General features: G+C 39.7%; 1 protein-coding gene across 1 annotated transcript in view; it reads right to left on the bottom strand.

Annotated features, from left to right (window-relative positions):
* The window catches only part of SEC24D (SEC24 homolog D, COPII coat complex component), a 58,179-nt gene that overhangs the window by 21,971 nt on the left and 12,939 nt on the right, over positions 1-23,269 (bottom strand). Inside the window, exons 6-11 of the mRNA XM_081021903.1 lie at positions 21,652-21,773; positions 20,196-20,307; positions 18,330-18,457; positions 5,737-5,875; positions 3,386-3,501; positions 94-218 (exon numbers count right to left, since the gene is read on the bottom strand). Coding sequence (XP_080878029.1) covers positions 94-218; positions 3,386-3,501; positions 5,737-5,875; positions 18,330-18,457; positions 20,196-20,307; positions 21,652-21,773 — 742 coding nt within the window. The remainder of the gene's footprint in view (positions 1-93; positions 219-3,385; positions 3,502-5,736; positions 5,876-18,329; positions 18,458-20,195; positions 20,308-21,651; positions 21,774-23,269) is intronic.

Below are 23,269 nucleotides of genomic sequence, written 5' to 3'. Positions count from 1 at the left end.
AATTCTATGCAAACACCAAAGAATTTTTACCTGGCAGTTACTACATCTTCACCAAGGATGCGAAATATACTAGAAGTTTACTGTTGTCTTTACCTTGGAAGTCTATCCAATACAGTCTTCAGTTCCTCACAGATAAGTTTAACAAGGCCACTCTTTATGTTATTGTAGGAAACATCAATCATGAAGATATAGGCTGGCGGCTGTGGAGGCTTGTTGTTCTACAAAAAAAAAAAAGAAAGAAAGAAAGAAAAGAATTCAACCACAAAAACCAGGAAAAATAAAATACTTACCAAAGATTCATAATCCACTCAGATATTTCCACAGACTACCCTAATAATTGTTGGGCAATCATTTTGCTTATTTATTTGCACAGGTAAGTCACTGCCGTAGGATAATGTTTTTTACTGACAAAAGTCGTGTTTCAGTAAAGCTGTTAAGAATTGGACAAATATTTTTCCCCTCACACAATATTTATACCTAGGTGTTTAACAAGTAGCTTCACCATTTTTATTTTTCATCTTCTATTCTTTCTTTCTTTCTTTCTTTCTTTCTTTCTTTCTTTCTGAAGCTTTTATTTATCCAATTTAAAAGCTTCAAAAATATATACCTTCAGATGACTGTAGCAATGAGAAAACAGAGTTCAGATTTTCAGCATTTACTGATAAACAACCCCAAGAAGACAATAGGTTAAATGCGTGTAATTTCGTGTATCTTGTTTTTATTTTTTAAAAAACCAAAGTTGGCAGGGAGAAAGAGACACTGGGATCAGCACACATAGGTGGCCCCCATGCACTGTGGAGCCACTGAAATCTCGGCACACATAGGTGGCCCCCATGCACTGTGGTGCCACTGAAATCTCTCTCTCTCTCTCTCTCTCTCTCTCTCTCTCTCACACACACACACACACACACACACACACACACAGAATTTCACCCTAAGAGACAGCTTCCCAGATGAAAAAGCAGCTTCAGAGTGCTGGTGAACGTGGGGAAGATGCTCACTGGGACCATGGCAAAAAGAAAAAGGGCTATGTCTCCGTGCACTATGGTTCTGATCTGCCTGTTATTTGTAATGGTAAGATGAGGCACATTAAATGCATGCACCCATTTAATGCAACATGTGGCTGGTCCTCAACAGGTAGTTTTTATCCTTTAACAAGTGTCATATATGTAACCAAGAGGCACAACTACTGCAGAAACCTACAGATTTCTGCATGCTGCTGCTTCTTTTGTGAAGCGTCATATAACATACACCCCCCCCAAATTTGAATCAAATACATTGATACCTCCACTATTTATACTCAACGCTCAGCAATTTTTGGAAGACTAATTACTTTAGAAATGTAAAGTATAAGCAAATACTCAAAGAAACAGACACAAATGTGTCTCAGAGCTCTTTTAAAGAAAGCCGCAGCGCCAAGGCAATTTATGAGAGTCAACTGAGATATCAGGTATCCGTTACAATCAGTTGCAGTCTCACCTTTGCTCCAAAAACGTAAAGATGATAAACAACATACTTTCCATCCCAACCCCAGCACTGCAGACTCCTGGTTTCAGAATGTACACACAAGAGGCTCCCCTAACATTTCCATTATCAAACAAACAATCAGCCTGAGCACTTGCACGTGTTAAGTGTTTTGTGAAAGTCACTTCCTGGCCTATAATTTACTTGTTAAAGTTCATCGAAACATTCACAGGTTAATAATGGATATGGTAAGATGGAAGTACATATCAGCAACAAAGGTGATAACGAGCGCAGGATTTTTGTCAGCATACTTAAAGGCTAGCCATAACAACCCTTATTTTCCTTTCATTCATTTCCAAGTGACTCCAAAGCAACACCCGGCAGTAAAATATGTGAGCTACAGCAATGTAAGTGGAGATCTTAGGTTTTCAAAAGCTGTTCCAGTTTCTGCATTTGCAGCAGGCTGACAAACATTCTCATACCTTATGTAAATTCTATAGCAAAAGACCTTGGAGAGATTCATGACACATCACAGGTACCAACTCCCTGAGTGCCCAAGCACCCACAAAAATCCCCATGAAGGGGCCAGGCACCCAGAAATTTCGGTGCCAGGGCTATTCACACTGCATGGCACCCACAGCTCCAGGCACCCCTGGTCGCAGGGCTAAGTTGGCACTCTTGTGAGACATTTATTGAAAAAGCAAAAAATTTGCATTTACTAAATCCATTCCAAAGAATTGCAACACTACTCAACAGCTGTTATTTGTTAATGTTTTTCTAGCTGTTCATCCTCACTGTTATTCAATAAGGCAAAGAAAAATTGTGGTTTTCCTTCAATGTAGGAGGGAAATACATCATTATGCTTTTGTTGTATTCGATACACTATCCCCAAATCATGAATGTACCATTCTAGTGAAAGACTTTACAATGTGGAGCGTCAACAGTAAAAAGGGACTGTCAACAGTTAAAATTAAAACCTTGTGTAAAATGAAAATAGCTTAACCCCATACAACCTGACTGAGAGGTCTGTGCAATTTTGTACGTGTACAAATAGTTGCCTTGACATGTACAGGATGTCCAGTCAGTTTAACTGAGGGGCACATTCTGTAATTGCAAAAGGAAAGGGTATGGACAGAGTGCCTTTACTGAAATTAATGGAAATGCTCTTACAGTGTATGCACTGTGCACACATAACAGTTTTTGCAACAGTAAACAACTCTATGTCACACTTAAATCAGGTCAGAGGCTCATCTAGTCCAGCATTCTATTCTCACAATAGCCAAGCAGACGCCTGTGAGTACCCACATTAAAATCAATGTGAACTTATGTGACATTTAACTTTATTCAGATTTCACCTAATGCATTTAGAACTGGGTTTAATCACTGCGGGAGGCAGTGGAAGACAGGAGTGCCTGGCGTGCTCTGGTCCATGGGATCAAGAAGAGTCGGACACGACTAAACGACTAAACAACAACATAATCACCTTGACTTTGGTGCAGACTAAAACTAGAGACTACGCTTAAACCAGTAACAGACCCTCAAAGTTTTCCTATTTCCCAGGAACAGTCCCAGATTTACAGAAGCAGTCCTGGTTTCTTATTTGAACCTGGAATGTCCCAGTTTTCCTTAGGACGTCCCTATTTTCTCGGAGAAATGTTGGAGGGTATACATTAAGGCTGCAGCCCTAAGGACACTTACCTGGTAGTAAGCCTCACTGATCAAAGGGCACCTAATTCCTCAACAAATAGTTACTAAGTATCTGCAGAGCTCTTTCCTCCCTCTATAATCCATGCAAGTGAGTCTCTCTCTTCTTTCTTTTCCTTCTTTCATTTGTGTGTGTGTGTGTGTTTTACAAATGTAATGGGTTCTCCTTAATTTAGCACAAAGTTTACAAACTGTTTTCCAGGCTGAACAGACTTACCTTGCAATAATCCAAAGTCGCAATGTATTCATATGATCCTAGAGATAACTCTGGCCTTTCGTAGTGGTCTATTCTTCTGCCAATGTGATCCAGATGTTGAAAATAGAATGGAGGAACTAAAGAAAAACAAAAACAGGAAGCTGATTTCTCCCCTTTTGCTAAACACACAGATGGCTCTGGGTGTGTGCTATATCCCACTATAGTTCTGGCAGTGGCTTTTACATCATGGAAAAGCTCAAATATATTGTGGAAATTAAGAGGTAGGGTAACATCATGAAAGTGGAATAAACTACCATGTGAATGCATAATCTGGCCCCATATAAGGCAGCTTCAAATGCAGTATGAGCTAGAAATTTGCTAATTCAGACTTTTCAACAAAGCACTTATCTTGTTTAAGTTTATAAAAGTGGATGGCAAGGAATGGAAAATAGCATTAGGCTCAACCTCCTTCTCCACTCCCCTGCCTATTACGAATATCATGATAGTTCAGGGAAGACATAGTACTACTGAACAAGAAAATGACAAAATTCTTTAAAAAAAGTTGGAAACATTTTGGGTGACTGTGTGGATAAGCCCTTGCTCAGCTGTTAGGGTGCTTGTTGCTTATTTACTTCAAATATTTATGCACCCCCTTTCAACTGAATGTTCTCCAAGGCAGTTTAGAATAGATTGCAGCAATAAAACACACACCCTGGGGCCCTTGCTCCGCAAGCCTGGGGCAAAGCCTGGTGTCTTTTTTCATACTTCTGCAATCCCAGGGCAGGTATAAATAGGATAAACATGAGTCTTATTTGGTGGCTCTTTTAAGACTCCCAGTGCCCTTCCTTCTCCAACGTGGAAACAAAAGTTTGCATTACAATTTTCACTCATAGTCCCCGATGCAAAACAACTCACTAGTGTCTCACTGTTGCCAGTCACCTATTCAGCAAGACTGGACAATTTTCTCTTAATCCCTCTGCTTATGATGCGTACTTGAAGCTTTAATTACAGTGCATGAAAGGATACAGATGAAAAGGCCCTGCAAAAGTGCAAATGATTCTATTTTTACTGCAATATCAGTTTAAATAATAATTTGGTAGTTTATTGCTATGCAAATAGTAGGCATTTGTGAGAACTTCATGCTGAGTTAACAGCCCTCTCTCTCTATTTCATTCTGCAGATTAAGGTCTGAGACAAACAAGAGTTGGCATAAGTCTTTCGAGGTTCATGTTTCAGAGTTGAAAAGATTACTGTATTAGGGAAAGCTCTCTGCTGCCACTTTGATCCAGCTGAGGAAATCCAACTAGATACAAACGTCTCGAAAGACTCATTCTGGCAAAGTCTTGGGAACCAGCCAAAAGCTCAGGAACTCGTACTTATGAGTCACATGCAACTGCACTTGGACAAATATGGCATGGCATCTTGTGTTCAAAGCAACTCCCATCATGGGAAAATTAATGGATGATTTAACCATTAAAATCCTCTGTCATAAAGGGAGGCAACAACCTAAACATTTGCTCTTTTCTGGGCAGTTAAAATATGTTTCCCCCTTTGAAACACATTTTCAGCCTGCTCAGAAAATAATCTCATATAATGGCATAACCTCCTCTGCATGCCTATTCAATCTAATGAAATTGCAGACAAGGCGTAAATCATTACAGCAGCCATATTAGTTTACAGAACTTTTCAGAACAAAGGATTCAGGTACATTTTCTCAGAACAGTTTGATCATCCTTGTTGAGTGCATACATATGCATTCCATAGGGAAAGCCAGTGAAAAGCTCAACACAGGTTTTGCTCTTAAAGTTTATTCTGCATGCCAAAATGCCTATGCCTTTCCCATTCCAGATGATTGCATCCTGGAAGGAGCATTTTCTTAATGCAAGAATTTCTAACTGCTCTCAGCTTTAAGGCTAGAGAAAACAAGAGCTTTGTTTTGTGCTCTTCCCAGTGACATCCATTTTCCTGGATCAAATGGTTAAGTAATTCCATTCTGATATCCAGGATGACACAAGGAAAGTCCATAGCAAAATTAGGTCTAAAAGAGCATGAAGACCACATATAAAAATTCTGATGTACGAGTCATTCAGCAATTCAGGTTCACACGAAGTTAAGCATTTAGTATATATATTTTAAAAATCCATCACATAGTTTCAGGAAGATACAGATCCTTACTTTGGAATGCAACCTTGGGCTCACTTACTTTCTTAGGTATCTAAATTAATGTGACTTTCAAGTCAATGCAGATTGGCCTGAAAATGAAACAAAGTCTTCAAAAACCTACTTTAAAAAATAAAAATAATGACCTAAGTAGTTTCACATTTGCTTAGAAAATGGCTTCCATTATTTCAAAATAAGAAAGTACTACTTACCATCATTCACACAGTTGCAAAATCCACACTGATATCGTCTTCCACCCTCAATGAACTGCATGAAGGGGCACATATAAGCCTTGCACCTGTTGCATCGAATAGGTCCTGTTTCACCATGATTTACCACATAAAGGGGTGTCTATGGAGAATTAAAAAAACCACTTAGCTGCAGATTAAACAAGATCACTAAACTACCAAAGCACCAATCAATTTGGAATTGTTGCTGGTTTCATATTCTTGTTTGGAGGTAGCCCTTAAACCACAGTTTCTTAGGCTGGATCTACACAGATATAAAAAAAACGATTTGAAAATGCTACAAAAAGCCCTGCTATAAAATATATAAAGCAATTTGCCGTTGAGCTCCACAGGGTCATCTGGTGTCACATTTTTATAATGCACTTGTAACATTATCATTGCAGCTGTGTAGCGGAGTCCTCAGTTTGGATCTCCTGGGAAACTGTGGTTTGAGAAACCAGGATTTCTTTGCCAAAACCTGCTGCGCAATGAGAGTATGAAAGGGAAATGGTAAAGGAGCACATGGATCATTCTCAAAAAGGATTTTTATGTTAGAGCCAAGCCAGAGTGTTGATTCATCAATACATCTTCACATCCTGACTGTGTGAAGAAAATGGTGTTTTCACTAATTCACCAACCATGCTTATCTTTTTCCTGTTACTTAACAGAAGCAAGTGAAAGGAAATCTAAGATCACTGCATGCCAACTCTTTACAATGGAGAAGTTCTAGATTACTAATCAAGTTTACTGAAGCATTACTAGGGAACAACACAGTTAGCTAAGCATGTGCGACTCAAGGTTACCTTATTTTAATGGCAGCATTAAACACAAATCTCTCCCACTGAAACAAGTGGGATTTAAAAATGCCTAACTTTGGCTGGATCATACCTACTGTAAACAAACATTTAAGCCACTAACCCCACATAATTGTGTAGGATAAGAGTGATAATATATACTTGGAAGTAAGTTCCATTGATTATAGGGTCTCTTCTAAGAAATGTGCATGGCCCACACAAAATGTATGTTTTTTAAAATTAATTTGCTCTCTTTTACTGTTGAGAATGCTTTGCCTAATTTATTTTTGCTAGTTCACACTGTGTACAAGTTTGTTATTCATTTCAATAAATATTTCTCCCAGTATTAGTTTTCAGTCTTCCCAAAAAACTTTCTGCAAAATATGATTGCATGTGTGCTAAATACTATCTCCTCTAACAAAGTTTTAAAACAGAAGAGCTTCCTTTCATATGTTGTTGGGCTCCAACTCTCATTGGCTCCAGAGAGCACAGCCAAGATCAATAATGATGGGAATTATAGTCCATCATCCAGAGAACATGTTGGCTACCCCTGTTTTAAAATGCTACTTCGATATTACAATTCACCAAGAATGTCACACTACAATGAATATTTCTTCATTTTTGAAAACAAAACCTGTTACCAGTAAACCAAATTGAACAATCCAACAAAAAGTATGCTTAACACTTTGTTATGTAAAAGATACATTCTGGGGTGGGAGATGAAGAATGGCTATTGAAATGTTTTGATCATGTTATGCGAATTTAGCAGTAAAACTTCTGTCGGCAAAAGACAAATTTCTGGGCTTTGATATAAAATGTCAAAGAGCAATTTTTCCAGACCAATGCTACAATCCAGATTAGATAGTATATATGGATCTCTCTTTGAAGCTGAAAAAACAAGCCTCTTTTAAACTGACGAAAGTTTGCCTTTTCAGCATTGGGAGTCACACATATTATGTCTCTGAACCATTGCACAAGGAATTAATCATTCGTGATGGATAGCCTTCATATATTTCAGTGGCAGAATGGAAACAGAAGTTAATAAGGATATAAATAATTTGAAATGAATGGAGCAGAGGTTTGCAACAGCAATATTTAGTAGCCCCCACCCCCAATGTTCCAGAGAAGATTTTATGGGAGCACAGGGGACTGCAAGCAGGGGAGGGGCATCCAATCCACCAACTATGTCTGTTCCACTGGCATATGAACACAGATTTCACCCTATGTCTATAATCCTACATACAATTACTTATGAACAAGCTCCGCTAAACTCAGCAAGCCTTACTTCTCATTGGTATGACAGTATTGGACAGGGTTAAGAATTTATTTTGTGCTGGATTGTGTCCAAAATGCAAATAGTTTGGTTAGAGGTGATGAGGGTTGTTTCATTAATTTCCGTATACATGCAAATATGTATTTTTCCATACATATTTTCTTGGTGGGATACTGCTTTGCAATGGACAATGAACCTCAGTGAACTTGAAAAAGGTGAAAAGGGAAACTGTAATAAACACATCATCTTAAAAGTGTCTCCAGAAACCAGAAGGCTCAACATACAAATAAGAATGCTCATAAAAGTCGTTGGTTAAGGTTAGGAACGTGCAGACATATATTTTTTTTCCTTGCCTGTATCCAATTTATTACTACAGACAGGTTTAGTAAAAAGAAAACAAATCAGCTTAGTTTTTATCATCATATTTGGAGTGGGTTGGCCCACTTTCCTTTCTTGCTGTGTCCCTAAGGAGGCAAAATTAGCACTGTGTGTTTTTAAATAGTTTTGTATTCAGTTTCTTCCTTTTTTAGATGTCAGCAGTACTAAATTAGAATACAGGCATTCAAAGGAAACACCCACACTGTCTTTCTATAGTGCAACCAGAGTACAACTAGAAGCAATAGGGGGTTTTTTTGTGAGTGGGAGTGCTATCATATAATCAGAGCTGCCACAGCATCACCCATTTAAACTAGGTTAAATGTGTAAATACATGCAAGCTGCTCTGCAATAAGATTAAAATGCCACTCATTGCAGGAATTATCTAGTTACCCCCAAAATAGTACCGTTCAACTTTCATGTTTTTAGGAAACCACTTACTCTAGTAATGTCCTATTCATTTTAAATCTACACTCCTCAACGTGAGATTGCCATCATGGTTGTTAGAAGCAATTATTTTGGTTGAGTTTTATGGTTCCTTGAAGTCACCCCCTTCTGGATTTTAAACTAAGGCTTTTTGCTTCAATATTTCCAATGATAACACAAGTAATACAAAATCAACAACCTGTAAAAAATGTTTTCTACAAATTCAGATCTATGGCCAGCAGCTTCTTTTTTGATGATTACATATGAGATTTAAAATTAATTTTAAGCCTATAGTAACAAGGCAACAATTTTGTATGCAAGTTTATCATTTCACTCATCCTAGTAAATTGATAACAATGCGCACATATCTTATTGAATTGACTAAAATGCGGTACACACATTGTACTCATACTGGGGTGGGGTGGGGTGAGGAGATAATTTCATTCTCCTATGAGAATAAAAGTGATGTGTAGATTTTGGAACACACACTTTTTAATCCACCATACTCTCTGTAGGTGGCACTGTGTACTAGGAGATATTGAGGGCTTGTGCTTATTGTTAAATCTTAAGCAACCAGTAAAATTCGTAGTGCCCCCAGAGTAAAGTAGGATACTTTTTTCCTAATCAGATTGGTAAATGCTAGACATGTATTGCTAATTTTTCTCATATTTATATTGTATGCAAATGCTTATCCTAGAACAGTTAAAGTGCATTTACAACTGATGCTATTTACACAATTTTGTATCTAATTAACATTAAAAACAAATTATGGTTCCAGACACACCATACATTTAAAGTACATTGCTTCCACCATATAATCCCTTGCAATGCTACAATTTGAAGAATCCTTCACAAATTAGAGTTTCCAGGATTCTCTGGAGGAATGAGGCATATATGGCTCTGGTTAACAATTTGTGTGGCAATGTTCCTACATGTATCATATAAGAAGAAGGCCATCAAACTTGGATTCGCAGCCTCTTCTGCCTTAGAAATCTGAGGCAAATGGTGGTGACGAGAGGAAATTCTAGGCCTAATAGGCAAAATAAAAACCGGCAAATCGCCAGGTCTGGATTATATTCACCTGAAATTTCTCAACAAATTCAAATGTGAAATTGAGGCTCTCTAACTAAAGTATGTAACTTGTCCCTCAGAGCAGCCTTCTTATATGAAGACTATAAAGTGGCCAAAGTAACACCAATTTTAAAAAAGAAATCCAGGAGGGATTATAGAAATTACAGTCCAGTTAGTTTAATGTCAGTTCCAGGAAAACTCGTGGAAAGTGTTGTTAAAGATAAAATAATGAAGCATAGAAGAACAAGCCTGGCTGAAGCAGAACCAGCATGGCTTCCTCAAGAGTAATTCCAGTCTGACTAAGCTATTTTAGTTATTTGAAAGTGTTAACAACCATATAGATAGAGGTGAACTTGTTGGCACAGTGTACTTGGACTTTCAAAGAGCTTTGAAAAAAGTACCTCACCAAAGACTCTTGAGTAAGCTTAGGAGTCATAGGATAAAAGGAAAGGTCCTTTCATGGATCAGAAACTGGTTACTTAACAGGATGCAAAACAAAGGAATAAATGGCTAGTTCTCTCAATGAAGGAATATAGAAAGCGGAGTCCCCAAGGGTTGATATTGAGACCCATGTTTTTTAACGTATTCATAAATGATCTAGGGTTAGGAGTAAGCAGTAAGGTGTGGAGGCTTGCTGGTGTTTCTAAATTGTTCAGGGCTATTAAAACAGTAGTAGCAGCAGTAGCATATTGTGGCAAACTCCCCTTAATTTCACATATACACACAGTGGGGTCTGAACGAGGAACAAAACATAGGGATCAAAGTAGCTAGCTTGATGAAGATGTCAACCCAGTGCTCAGCAGCTGTGAGAAAGGCAAATTCCATTAAGAAAAGGAACTGAAGCCAACAACTTGGATGACTAGAAGAAGTTTAGATATATTCATAGAGATAAAGGCTATCAATGGCTACTAGCCATGATGGCTATTGCTCTGGCTTCTCATTGGAGACTGTGTGGTTTTGAATACCAGCTGCTAGAAACTGCAGGAGGGGATAGTACTTTTGCGTTTGACTTCTGCTTACGGGCTTCCCATGGGCATGTGTGTGGCCACTGAGAGAATAGGATCCTGAACTAGATAGGCCATTGGACTGATCCAGCAGGCTCTTATGTTCTTAGAATATGGTAGCATTGGTCAGAGTGACATCATCATACATGTGACATTTATAAATTAGATGAAGTGATTCTGGTGAAAACTGCCTTAGTGGTCAAAGATTTTCTTATTGTATGTTGCAACTTAATAATGTGTGAATGCTGTTAAGACAAAGATGACCCCATCCGAAGAACAGCCAACACAAATTTTCCTCACATCCATCATTTGAGGTAAGAAGTAACAGAGGCATGCCTGGGCGGTCAACATGTTCACAGATGTCAAGTGATAATGTCACTTTCTATGTCACCGGCATCGCATGAAATCAAAAAGGCAAATAAAACCCTTTTACATTAAATCCACCGAACAAAGCCAAGGGAACCAAGACAACATTGGCCAATGCATGAAACTGAAGATTTATTATCACATTCCATTGTCAAAGACACCATTTTAATTGGGATTGTGGCATCTATAGAATTGGCGCCATAAGCCAGATGTGAGTGACCTTCAGTATTTTTTTTTAGAAGTTGCACGGCTATGTAATTATGCAAAATTTGTCATTTTTTAAGATCCATGCAACTACAACCTTCAAAATCATCTGGATCTGGCTATTTTTAGCTAATGGGATGAGACAATGCATTGAACCAACAATTGGTTGTACTATGACACAGCAGGGAATACATGTAATAAAGTCATTAACAATATTCTAGTATTACAACTTTTCTTTAAGTAGATATTGCAAATGCATTGTACAATGCATGATTAACAAATACAAAGTCCATTTTCAAAAAAGAATTAAAACAGGCCATGTCCTCTGCTTTCCACAATATCTTATATGTGTACATCTTCACAAGGCGACGTTTTTATTTTTGTAATTCTGTGTAGTTCTCTCTCTCTCTCTCTCTCTCTCTCTCTCTCTCACACACACACACACACACACACACACACACACATTCTTACAAATGTATGATGTGCTTGGTATTGACAGCAGAGTAGAATACCACAAATTCTAGTGATTGTGGAGTCCAAGGGGCGAGTGCCTGAATTAACAAGACAAAGTACATGCAACTACTTCTCAGCTTTGAAGTGCTGAACTGTTATTTGGATGATAGGCCACACTGTTTATCAAGGGAAGGTCAGTAGTCAGGATTAACCAATGATGGAAGCAGAAACATGAAATGGAATGCGTGATGATAATCAAGAAACTGTACTTAGACAACATGTCTCCAAAATGTCAGTGAACAGAAGCAATCAGAATGCAGGAACTGAAAGGAAAGAAACTGAACAAAGCTTGTATGCATAACTGATGGGTAATTGCTACTTTAATAAGAGAGTTATAGTTTTAACTTTGTTATCAGAAGGTCATGACAACAATTTACAACAAAGCCTCTGCTTCCATACCAAGCCTTTGCCTTCCATGGCTTTCACTCAGGGCTGAACTGATGTGGTTGGATTACTGATATTTGCAGCCGTCCATATAGAACTAACAAAATACCATGTATCTGTGATTTTGTACAAACCATTACACAAGGGTTCTGAGAAAATCTGCAAGTTTCTAATTTCTGCTCCAAGCACCATCACTGTTTGTTTCCCACTGGCATAAAATAAAGGATATTTTCTGTTAACTAAAAGTTTATTCTGTACCCTTCATTCTTTGCATCCTTCAAGCCTGCCCAGCAAAAGAGCCCAAAATTAATTTGGTTTTCTTGATGCTTTAAACACATTCAGGAAATAATTCCTATGCCTATAATGGGACATACATGCAGTAAGGCTAACTAATTACACACACCCCAAATTGCTAACTTCAGTTTTCAAAAACAGATGTCTTGTAGAAAAAATATAAGTAAAATATTATCAGAAATTTATAAGATATAACAAAACTTATCTGTATAAATCTGTGCCTCTCAAAGGTTAGTAGTGCTCCCTCTGAGGTCTGGGCCATAGGCAGCTGCCTAGTTGGCCTAATGATAGCACCAGCCCTGCATATATGGTCCCCAAAATAGTATTTTCATACTGAAAGTGGGGTTCATAGATTCAAAATTCTGTTCTATCATATAACAAACTCATTCTCTCTTCTCCCATTAGGAAAACAGGATTAGTGACTAGATATACAGGAAAGTATCTGAGAAAGCATGTTCTCCATAGGAGAGAGCATGTGTTGCGGTTGGGGATACAAGCCACCCCATTGTTGCTGGGCGGATTTTGGCGAAGAACCCAGGCAGCGAAATGGTTAATTTGGTTGCTGGGGAGAATTGAATGTTGCCAAATTTGGAGGTGGGGTCAGAGGTTTTAAATGCTGGACGCCCAACTTTGGGCGTCCTCTTGGCTGTTTGCACCGGATCACCCGCCCACCCTCCCTGTAATGGGGGGGGGGGGTTTCGTTTGCTTGACCTTGCTATGCCTGTCATGGGGTCATCTGCCTTGGTGCAGGGGCCTGGTAGGAATTTTGCCATCTGGCTGATTGGCTGGTGCCATTTGCTTTTTGCCTACTGCGTAGCAAATCGTCACAACTTGTAAGGTTGGCGGGTAGGCATTGGTTAAAATTGGTTGGTGGAGGGGTAAGTGCCTACCCCTCCAATGGTGTTGTGGAAAGGGAATTCCGTTAAAGGAATCCAGGGGCTTGCCATTCTTTTCGTCCTTGTCCCTGGCATCGGACTTGGGCTGTGCAAGCCCCACAGGAACATGCGGGTGAGAAGTGAGGGACTGAGGCCCAGCTTCATTTCTCACCCAATAATTGTTTCCCACACTGGCTTCCGCTGGAATCCGGAAGTCAGTTCTGTTCCTGGGGCAAGGACAGATAGTCATAACCAATGCCTAAGCAACCACTCACATTTTTGTATTTTGAATAACGTTGTGGCCAAAATTATGCCAAAAAACCTTAAACAAAAATTTATGTGTGATGTGTGAATTATTTTGGGGGGTGGCATGGGAACCTCAACACGCAACAGGACGTGTTGATCACTTTGCAGATCTAAAGTGTCAACTTCATATTTTATCATAAATAAATCAAAATTAAGAAGCAGAAGCCTATGCAGAGCAGGACTGGTGAATTATGTTCAACATTAACCAGTGGGAAGGAGAGAATCATTTGGGCCTGAATAAAAACAACAACAGCAACCCAGACAACTATCTAGTTATTTCCCAGGAAGGCTCCTTCAGTTCCATGGAAATTAATCTTTAAATGAAACATCACCCTCAAAATGCTGAGAAGTAGGGCGTTTGAAATAGAAATGTGCTTATGTAAAGTCAGTTAAGGAGATATTTCCTTTGCACATGTAAACTCCATTAAACTTTGTATAATTTCTTGAAAACCAGTGCCTTAAATCTTCCTCCGATTCAGCTTTGTAAAATGTGCAAGGTCCCTCAAGGCTTGGAGCAGGGTTTACACTCTTTAATTTATGACTGCTCTTATGATCCATTTTGGCAGCAAAAGAGCGGAACACAGTTTCCATTTCAGAATATGGACTCGTCCATACTTCTCCTTGTCCTGTGCCTATAAAGCAGGGATCTAAGTGGTTTTCTGCTTGTCTCTTGCTTCCTAGGCACAGGTCCAAGAGGTTTTGTGTTAGCCACACAGATTTCCCCTGGAAAATATGCTGTTTACCACTGAACTGGAACAAACAGCAATCCTCAGAAAACCTGACTGCCGTATGTTCCAATCCAGATGCAAACTTCGGGTTTTCCTGGGGAAAAGAGGTAGGGCAAATGGAGGTGCAGACGAGCCCACTAAAATAAAGGACAAAAAAAACCCCACAAAAACATTGTCATATAATTGCCAGAGCAAAAAACAAACAAATGAAAAGCACAGGGCCTGTTCTGTATTTGCTGAGTGGGAAGCAAGACCTTTTGTCAACTAGCTTTCCCCTGGCGCAGAATTGCAATTGCTACCTTTAGGTTAGTTTTGAAGGGTGACACATTGACACTTGGCCATTCAATGAGTCCTTAAATAGAACTGTACAGCTGAATTGAAATACTGAATACTGTACACATTTGATGCAGCCAGTGGTGGGGCAGAGCTGTCTTCCTGTCACTGGTAGTGTCTGCAACTTACCAGGATAGGGTGGAGCAGCAGCAAGGTGCTCCCCCCCCCCCACTTTAGTGATTAGGTTAGGGAATGTAGAGCAGGTTGCACAGCGGACAGTTCTGTTGTCCAACACCACACTGCCACTCTGTGCCCCAGCATCCACTGCCTAATACGACTAGCTCATTCTGCCCAATGGTAAAGCCTGTCCTTGTGACTAAGACCACAGCCCTTACCTACTCATTTTACCCCAAAGAGGGCTAAAACCTGGCCTGCATGCATTTACTTTCTTTAGATTCAGACATGAAACAAGATCTTGACCAGCTCCAAGATAACAGAACCAGGATTTCCAAAGTGCTATTTAGTTCAGAACTCAGATGCAAGGCCTTCCAACCATCAATCGACCTAGGCAATTCAGATGTGCCACAGTGCACTAGAAACAGAGAGCATGTGCACTGTAGAAAGTCCTGGCACACAGGACAACCACCACAAAATAAACACTGAGGTTTGTCACTAATATGATCAACTTTCCACCACAAAATTTCCTTCCTGTTGCAAGTTTAGCAGCTCTGTATATGAGCAAAGACCATCGAGTGAAGGTCTGTAAACACAACGAGGGAGACAATGTTTGTCCACAGACAGTTTTTCCGGGTCATGTGGCCAGAACCACATCTGGCGAACCAGAGCAGCGCACGGAAATGCCATTAACCTTCTCGCGGGAGCGGTACCTATTTATCTACTTGCACTTTGATGTGCTTCCGAACTGCTAGATTGGCAGGAGCTGGGACAGAGCAACGGTAGTTCACCCCGAGCCAGGGATTTGAACCGCCAACCTTCCGATCGGCAAGCCCTAGGCTCAGTGGTTTAGACCACAGCGCCACCTGTGTAATAATAATAATAATAATAATAATAATAATGATGATGATGATGGCAGCAACTGCTTCCTCTACCACATCCTGACTCATCCTGGTCCACATATTGGATGAAACTTTTAACTGGAGTCTACATCTAGGAGTTAAACTTGTGCAGGTTGAGTCTAGATTCTTACCACTCAAAGTACATCCAAAGCATAGACATATTTCTGTGACCCATTGCAAAAGAAAACCATATTTGGTGCAATTCCATGCCACTCACATTCTGCCTCTATCAAGCAATTTCTAGATGAACTTGGAAATAATAAAAGATGGCAGCAGCTTTCTTTTTAGTTCTGATTCTGCAATCACACAAAATGATTTCTCCATCATCAAGAGAGAAAAAAGGAGTTAGCTTTGGGAAAACTCAGATAGGCAATCACCCATGTTTTCAAAGAAACCTATGAAAATACAGTGTCTGAAAAACAGACAAACTACAGCCAAGAGTCTTGATTCTCTGCCATCAGTAATCTGAAAGGTCTGGACTACTAAATGCTAATAGGTATGGGAGTAAAGGTCAGACTAGGAATGGAAAATCCTACGAAATGGGGTGCCTTCAAAGATCACTGCACTGTTCAGACCAGCCTCAGCTACAGAATGCTATGTCTCTTCAAACTCTGGTATTATGCTAGTGAAACCTGCAGTATGTAACAGGTACTGGGGCTTATGACAATTTACACTATGAACCACTTAAGTTCCAAGACCTTCTCTTATTCTATTTACTTCCCACTTTTGAAATTTCATCCTCTATTAGAGAAATCTTACACAAATAATGAAATCTAATCTATAGGAATATATTTATGTTACTTATATGTAATCCACACCCTAAATGTCCCAGGTGGTACACATAATAAACATGAAAACCAATAACAATACCCACTTAACTTTCAACTTACCAGTGTCTCCTGCCAAAGTACATTTTACCAATTGTAATAAGATCACGGGGGGGGGGGGGAATCATTTGCTAGCAATCCAAGCTCTTTTTAGACATTTTAAACAAACATACATATATTATCTGGAATTGGAATAAGATTTTTGAATTTGTAGAATGTTACCTCTAGCCAAGATAATATTAGTGGCAAGTAACATAAAATGTTAAACAAAGATCATCTGGTTTATCCAGGCTTGGCAAATAGTCATACATCTCCAAAACAAACTTGCAGAATGCCTGGCCTAGCATGATAGCTGCTGGCTTTTATTTTTATAGTCTGTTGCTAAAGCAGTGGTCGGCTAAAAATATATTCTGTCAAACAATGATATCGTATTCTCAAAGAAATACCCTATAAATACCCCTGATAGGTCATCCCTATTGGAGCGAGGAAAACGAAAAGAAATTCTGCTGATGAATATAGAAGGAATCTGTATAGACAAGGTTCTGAAATACAGAACTACAGACAGCAATATAGTTGTAAGTGTTTGAGTAGAAATTATTTCTTCAAAGAATTCTTCACACCCAACACATCCTTGTACACCCAAAATTGGATCCATAAGATGGTTGCCACAATCCAATGCTGTTGTTTTTTGTATGGAGTTCTGATAAACATGGAGAGCTGTAATGTTTATTTCAGTTGAACCCCAAATCACTTTATTTGAAATGAACAGAACAGCCTGGATCCACAAGTGTTCTGTGTGGACGTCTTTATCTAAATATTCATCAATACATCATTCAATTAAGAAAAAAAAACAACTTTTAGAATTTGTGTGTGAAGAGCCAAGGAATTACAGATCAAAGTCTCTTAATGGTTCACATGTGGAAAATTCATGTACATGGACTATATAGAAAACTGATAGCATCTGAAACAGCTCTTCACACTTGCCAAACCCCTCACGTTAAAGATCAGAAGTAGATGCTTTTAATCTTCTCTTGTGGTTTGTAAATGAGAAGAGGAGGGAACCCAAGGCTCATGCAGGCTCATTGACGTAGCAGGAAACCATAATTTCATCAAGAAGACTAAACTTAGGAAACTGAGGTTTATTTAAATCAGGTTTCCCCAACATGGTGCCCTCCAGATGTTGTTGGACTACAATCATCATAAGCTACAGTCAACATGACCAGTGGTTAGAGATAAAAACTATGGTTTAGCAAGAACAAGTCAGGATAAAACTGTCCATGTAGCTTCGTTCATGCAGTTTGAAAGTATTCTCCCTATTATATCTAAACATTAAGGCCATAGAACCTTTTTTTAAGTTTTCTATTTTCCTCATCTTTTCTTCCTTCTGACTTTGTTCTCTTATAGACTAAGTAGTTGTTTCATCTTAGTATATTATAAAAAGACACATTGTAATGGGTATGCATTTTTTTATCTTTGAATAAGTATAAATAAATAAGATCCTGTTAAAGTTCAAAGATGGCTCTCCTTGACAATTGCATCTCAAGACATTTATTGTGATAATAGGTTACGAGAATTCAACAGATCCTCCTTGATGATACCATGAACTTAAAATTTGTAAAACAAGAAGCCCAGTTTCATAGATACTTTCTCCACACAGATTGTTCTTTCCTGTCAAAGGATGATCATTCCCCCAGACCAAGGGTCAATCCCAGCTGAATTCAAAGCCATTGGAAACCTTAACTTGTGAACAAAAACATTTCCTCTCAGAGCTTCAGTTTTATTCTTTTACCTCATTTGATGGAACATTGGCAAACGGTTTGATGATAGCAGCTAACGGAATTTGAGCCTGTTTCGCCAGATCTGAAGATGAAGGAAAGCAGTATGTGGTACATCGAATGAAGCGAGGGCTGGCATTACCTAGGACAATCAAAACAATGAGAAGATTTGATGAAGTAAAAAAAATTAAAATAGCATGTTTAGGGCTAATTAAAAGCAACTTATAATTCTTATAATGAGACAGAAGTTCATCACATAACATTTTAGAGCAGGAAAAGGAGAGATTGCAGAGTGGGAAAGTTTCTCAAAACTGCTTCCTCAACTTTTTCCACCAATGCCACTTGTTTTGTGGTCTGAGCTGTAATAACTGCACTCCATGCTCCCTGGCTGATGTTTTAAATCCACAAGTTTCCAGAGTGAGAGCAGGAAGCATTATGGTCACTTGGCCTTGGCTTCATGCCAAAGCCATGTCATCACTTTGTGTTGTCAGGAAGCCAAATCAGAGAGGGGGCAAGGCATCCTGCTCTCTCTGGAAAACTTGTGGATCAAAAAAGGTGTACAGTCACAGCTGCTGGCAAGTTTGCATCACTTGCATCACCATCAATAACCTTCAGAAATTCACATCTCACAATAAGTATAGAGATTGAGGCTTAGCACTACTTAAATACAACATCTTGCTCCTTCCACTGAACTCCTTAGTAATTTCTTATAAACCTTTTGATTTTCATTACGTTCTATGAAAAAGAAAATCAGGATTGGTTACGATTTAACAGCTCAAAGCATTGTCAAGTTTAATGATCAAACAGTAAACACAACAGTATCATCAAATTCCAGTCAATCCTAAACAAAGAAAATCCCAGTCAATCCTAAACAAAGAACCAACACAAACCCAGTCACTAAAAGTAATTTCAAGCAAAGAGGTTTATACAGCACCCCCCTTACATGCATCCCACTCATGCATGACGCCTTTACATGTATTAAATACATAAATAGATTGGCCTCCCCTTGTTCGGGGCTGCTGCCCAGACAAGGGAATGTAGCCTTCAATCAACCAGTGGTATGGGGCAAGAGGCGCCTTCTCCCCCCTCCACCACATCTTTTCACCCTCATCCTGATGCCAGTATTGCTGGGTACCCTTCTCACCCCTTGCCCTCTGTGGCCAGCCTCTTCAGCCCTGTGCTCGCTGTAGGCAGGCAGGCTCAAAATAGGCCAGGCAGTGGCCCCGAGTGATTTCCAGGGTGTGCCCCCCAATCTCTCTTTCCTTCCCACACACCCTCCGTATTACAGTGGGGTACTCCCCACTTTACAATATGTCACTTATGCACAGAGGGGCCTGGAACGTAACCTTTACATAAGTGGGGGGGGCTGCCTGTAGTCAGACGATGCTTAAAGTCAGCCTTGTCAAGGAAAATGAATTCCACAATTGTGACCATTCACCAAGAACCCATTTCTATATACAGTGGTACCTCAGGTTAAGTACTTAATTCGTTCTGGAGGTCCACTCTTAACCTGAAACTGTTCTTAACCTGTAGCACCACTTTAGCTAATGGGGCCTTCTGATGCCGCTGCGCCACTGGAGCACGATTTCTGTTCTCATCCTGAAGCAAAGTTCTTAACCTGAAGCACTATTTATGGGTTAACGGAGTCTGTAATCTGAAGCGTATGTAACCTGAAGCGTATGTAACCTGGGGTACCACTGTATTGTTGCCCTGTCCACTTGACAAACAGAGGCAACCCGCCAAAATATCTTCCTGGCCAATTTAAAAAGGCATCATAGAAATTAAACATGAACATTCCTATCAAAAGAGAAAGAGAAATTGGGGGGGGGGGGGATTCAATTTCTCATAGGAAATGAAGCCAAAAATGGTTTCCTATTTACCTTGATCTTGGATCACACAATCTGTAGTAACTAGAGGAGGAACTTGACCCCTGATGTTGGTAGCATAGATTTGACCTCCCCGGGACACTTTGTCATTTTCGATAACCTGGATCTTATGGATAAAATGTTTAAAATTGTAAGAAATGTGAGCTTTATAGTGGTTCAAGAATAAGGTCTTCTATGTATACAGGACAATTTCTATATCCAGCATTTATGGACATAGATGAGGAACCTTTGGCCCTCCAGGTGTTGCTGAACTAACTCCCATAATCTCTGGCTATTGGTCATGCTTGCTAAGATTGATAGGAGATGGAGTTCAGGAACATCTGGAGGGTAAGTAGTTCCCTGCTTCTGATATAAGAGATAGGAATCCCAGGAGCCACACCCTTGTCTACTGAAATATATTGGGGGTGCTTTGCTCAGAGCTCCACACTTCTCAAGAGATTTGAGGATGTACCGGAACTCTGTGTGTGGACCAAAACTGAAAAACCATACACAATTAAACTTGTTTGGAATGGTAACAGGATGTGCCTTAACTGGATTCTCCCTCAGATTTTGCAGCTTGGTTCTTCTGGAAAGATTTCTGGATCAAAACTTGGAGCGAAAGGATTCAGCTGCATTCCAGAGGAGTGCCTCAGAATTTTTCTAGGAGGAAACTGAATGGGTAAAACTAAAATAACTATTGTTTTGTTTTCCTCCTATTTGAGAAATTGTGCTATGGTCTCGATTACACTATTTCATCATTTCATCACACCGTTTGCATATTAAAAAATGGGGTGGGGGATATGCATAAGATTGTAGATTATAAACTGTCTCAATTAGAAATGATCATGTGGATCCTTTCTGAAACAGACTTTGATCTGCAACAATTTTGTTATTTGTTATAGTGTCTAAAGACTTCATTGTTCTTTGGAGGAACCTACATTTCTGGGTTTTTACTGAGCCCTTTTCATTTACAGAGGTAAAATATAAATTATTTATGGACATTTGGTTGCTTTGTACTGCTAAAATCCATTGAGAAAACATACAACTTGAACTTGAACCTTAGCCTGAGGAACTGGCTTAGCCACGAAAAGTTTCACATTTCAAAGCTACATCTTTAAGCACTAGATTAACCACAGTGGAAAGTATCCAACAAAATGCTTCCATTTTGTTGGAAGGATGCTTGTGCAATGGAATTTCTCTTCCCTCTCCTCTCCCTCTGCCCACTCCCACTCCCCTCAAACTCCAGAAGGTTGTAGGAATCCCAGAACCAATTTCAAGGGCGCATGGGCAGAGGAGAGGGAGGGGAACTTCATTTCACAGCCCAAAGTCCTAGAGCTAGCAGAAGCACTTCATTGGATACCACCCAATATTCTGTTATGCCTTACTATAATGTGGAATTGCTTGAAAGCTCCCCATTTTTCCTCTCATGCTGTTGTTTTAGCCACATTTCCTACAAGAAGCTCTTACTCACCGGGCTTGGAATGGAATCAGGATCTAGTTTCTTCTGCTGTGGTCCAGCCAACTGTGCTGGACCTGATTGGAGCCCCCCTGGATAAGACAACTGTGCACCTGCCATTGGAGGACCAAAATTTCCTGGAAAAGAAATAAAATAAAATAAAACAATCAGCCAAATTAAAGTTTGTGGGGGAGGGTGTTGTTTAATATATCCTGCCAGAAGCTTTACTTCCTAAGTGATACTTGTCCAAGTTCTATTTATTGAAGGAGTCTTTTGCTGGCTAGTTCAACACTGCCAGTTTGAAATATCTACTCCAACCAAGGCCTGTGCATTGTCTTCTTTATATAAATGGAGTACACATATGAACAGGGGCCCAGCAGGAGAGTTTCAGGGGGCCAGATGTAAAAGAGAGAGGGGACGCTGCTTTCACACCTAACACTTTCCACCATTACTGTGTTGAGAATACTTGTTAACTGACCTCGTTGAAGCTCACAGGCAATTGTTGATGCAGCAGTGAGATTAGAGTTGGATGTCAAACTGGACACGCTGCTCTGGATTTTTTTTAAGGACAAACTTAATTCCAACCTATAAATACACAACCCTATTGTGCTGTATTACATTTTCATATTATCTTTCCTCCAAGGAACTCATGGCGGCCCACATGGTTCACCACTGCCCAAGACATCTTCACAATAACCCTCTGAGGTGGGGTTTGGCTGCAAAATTATAGCTGAGCAGGGATTTGAACCTGAGGTCACCTTGGTCTCAGTCTGACACTCAGCCACTACATTAGCTCTCATTGCTATTTTGATATTGTGGATGCTGGATTCTTCGTGTGTACTATTTAGTATAACATATGCAGCCTATCAGCCTTGGGCAATATTATGCCCCAAGCAAGAGCATTTCGGCTGGTCAGAGCCTAGCATTCTCTTCACACTTCTTCCTGTTTCTTTCTAGGCATTATGTTGTAAAGGAAGAAAGAAAAAGGTTCATATGTTCGTATTGGATTCATTTGCTATTTCTGCCCAAGCAGTTGTGTGCTATCAGCTTTTAGCTTCTTCTTCAAACCTGCCCTGGTTAACTATTGGGATAAGCCGCAAGACACAAAAGAACAAACAGGTGTTTGTTATTAATCAAGGGCACATTAACGTGGCAGAGAAAAATCTCCCTATACAGGGATGCCTTGTTCTTTCACAATGATCAAGAAATAGAACTAGCAATACACAGAGAGCTTTGAAAACTTGGCAAGCGATTTTGGTCTAGGATTCCTGCAATGTTCCAAAGTGGTTCAAGGTATAACACTGCCATAGTAACCCCGCAAGCCACAGGGGCAACCTACATGTTACACACAGTTCAATGTAATTTGACCCTAACTTTTCTATCTTAAAGAAAAAAGCCATCACTGGAGAATAGAATTAGGAGTGGAGAAAGAACGGGGCGGGGGGACTACTTAAGTGCATTCCTGCCTGCAATTTTCCTCTCAAAAATGTTCCTCTCCAATTTGCTCCACAGACATGTGTGGTCGAAAGAGCTGCCGTCAGAAGGTGAAGTTTGGAATTTAATGTTGAAGTGCAGGAAAACTGCACTTAGGGCACTTCCAGGGTGCTCACCGCTCATCCTTTCTTCAGTTCTT

This window comes from Podarcis pityusensis (genome assembly GCF_964106645.2).
Source record: "Podarcis pityusensis genome assembly, chromosome: 9".
Taxonomy (NCBI): Eukaryota; Metazoa; Chordata; class Lepidosauria; order Squamata; family Lacertidae; genus Podarcis; species Podarcis pityusensis.
The sequence above is the reverse complement of the archived record's forward strand: the minus strand, read 5'-3'. Positions and strand labels throughout refer to the sequence as shown.